Below are 747 nucleotides of genomic sequence, written 5' to 3'. Positions count from 1 at the left end.
AGTATATAGGCAGATAAATATCAAAAACATTTAAATGATTTTAGCACCCTCAATCTACCGTCTTTCTTTACGCTCATCTAAACGTAACGGTAAGTCTTCTATTCATTCTTATCGTTATACTCCCAATTACACTTTCTGTGATACCCTTATCCCCACATATTATGATACCCTCATCTGCATGTAGTGTTACACTCCCATTTACATTTACTGGATTACTATCATGTACGCGTGATATAAAAACCCCATTTACACGTACTATGATACACTCCCATGCACAAACTGTAAAATCCTCATGTACACATACTCTAAAACACCCATTAACATGTACTCTTATATCCACATGACTGCAATACACTCATTAACATCCTCTATAATACCCTCGTGTACACATACCGTCACACCTTGTATGCCACATACTGAAAACTCTCCCCGCATACAAATCCCAGGGGACGTATCCCACATGGCCATCGAGGGGACTCCCCTAATCACGGCGTGGGAGTATATAATTCCCTTTCCAGTAACTCCAGTCGCTCACTCCACTCCCTCTGCTGGTCTCGGCCGTGTCTTCGGTCCTCTGGGATTATCTCTACGTTCGTTGTTCACAGTGTGCAGCTTATAACGATGAAGATGGTGAGTCGAATCTCCGGGTGTTGATTAGGGATCCGTTCTTCGGTTTCTCATAATTGCTTTATACGTTTGATGGCATTTTCAGTATTTTTTTCATGCTCTCACATCTTTGTCTCTAGA

The 747-nt window shown here is 41.5% G+C and overlaps 1 protein-coding gene across 2 annotated transcripts in view; it reads left to right on the top strand.

Moving 5' to 3' along the window:
• Positions 1-518: 518 nt before the first annotated feature.
• The window catches only part of LOC119592812, a 4457-nt gene continuing 4228 nt past the window's right edge, over positions 519-747 (top strand). For both annotated transcript variants that reach the window (XM_037941721.1, XM_037941722.1), the window contains exon 1: positions 519-630. In XM_037941721.1, the coding sequence (XP_037797649.1) occupies positions 622-630 (9 nt within the window). In that variant the 5' untranslated portion in view covers positions 519-621. The remainder of the gene's footprint in view (positions 631-747) is intronic.

Source organism: Penaeus monodon, chromosome 31 (assembly GCF_015228065.2).
Source record: "Penaeus monodon isolate SGIC_2016 chromosome 31, NSTDA_Pmon_1, whole genome shotgun sequence".
NCBI lineage: Eukaryota > Metazoa > Arthropoda > Malacostraca > Decapoda > Penaeidae > Penaeus > Penaeus monodon.
This window is presented reverse-complemented; position numbering and strand designations above follow the sequence as displayed.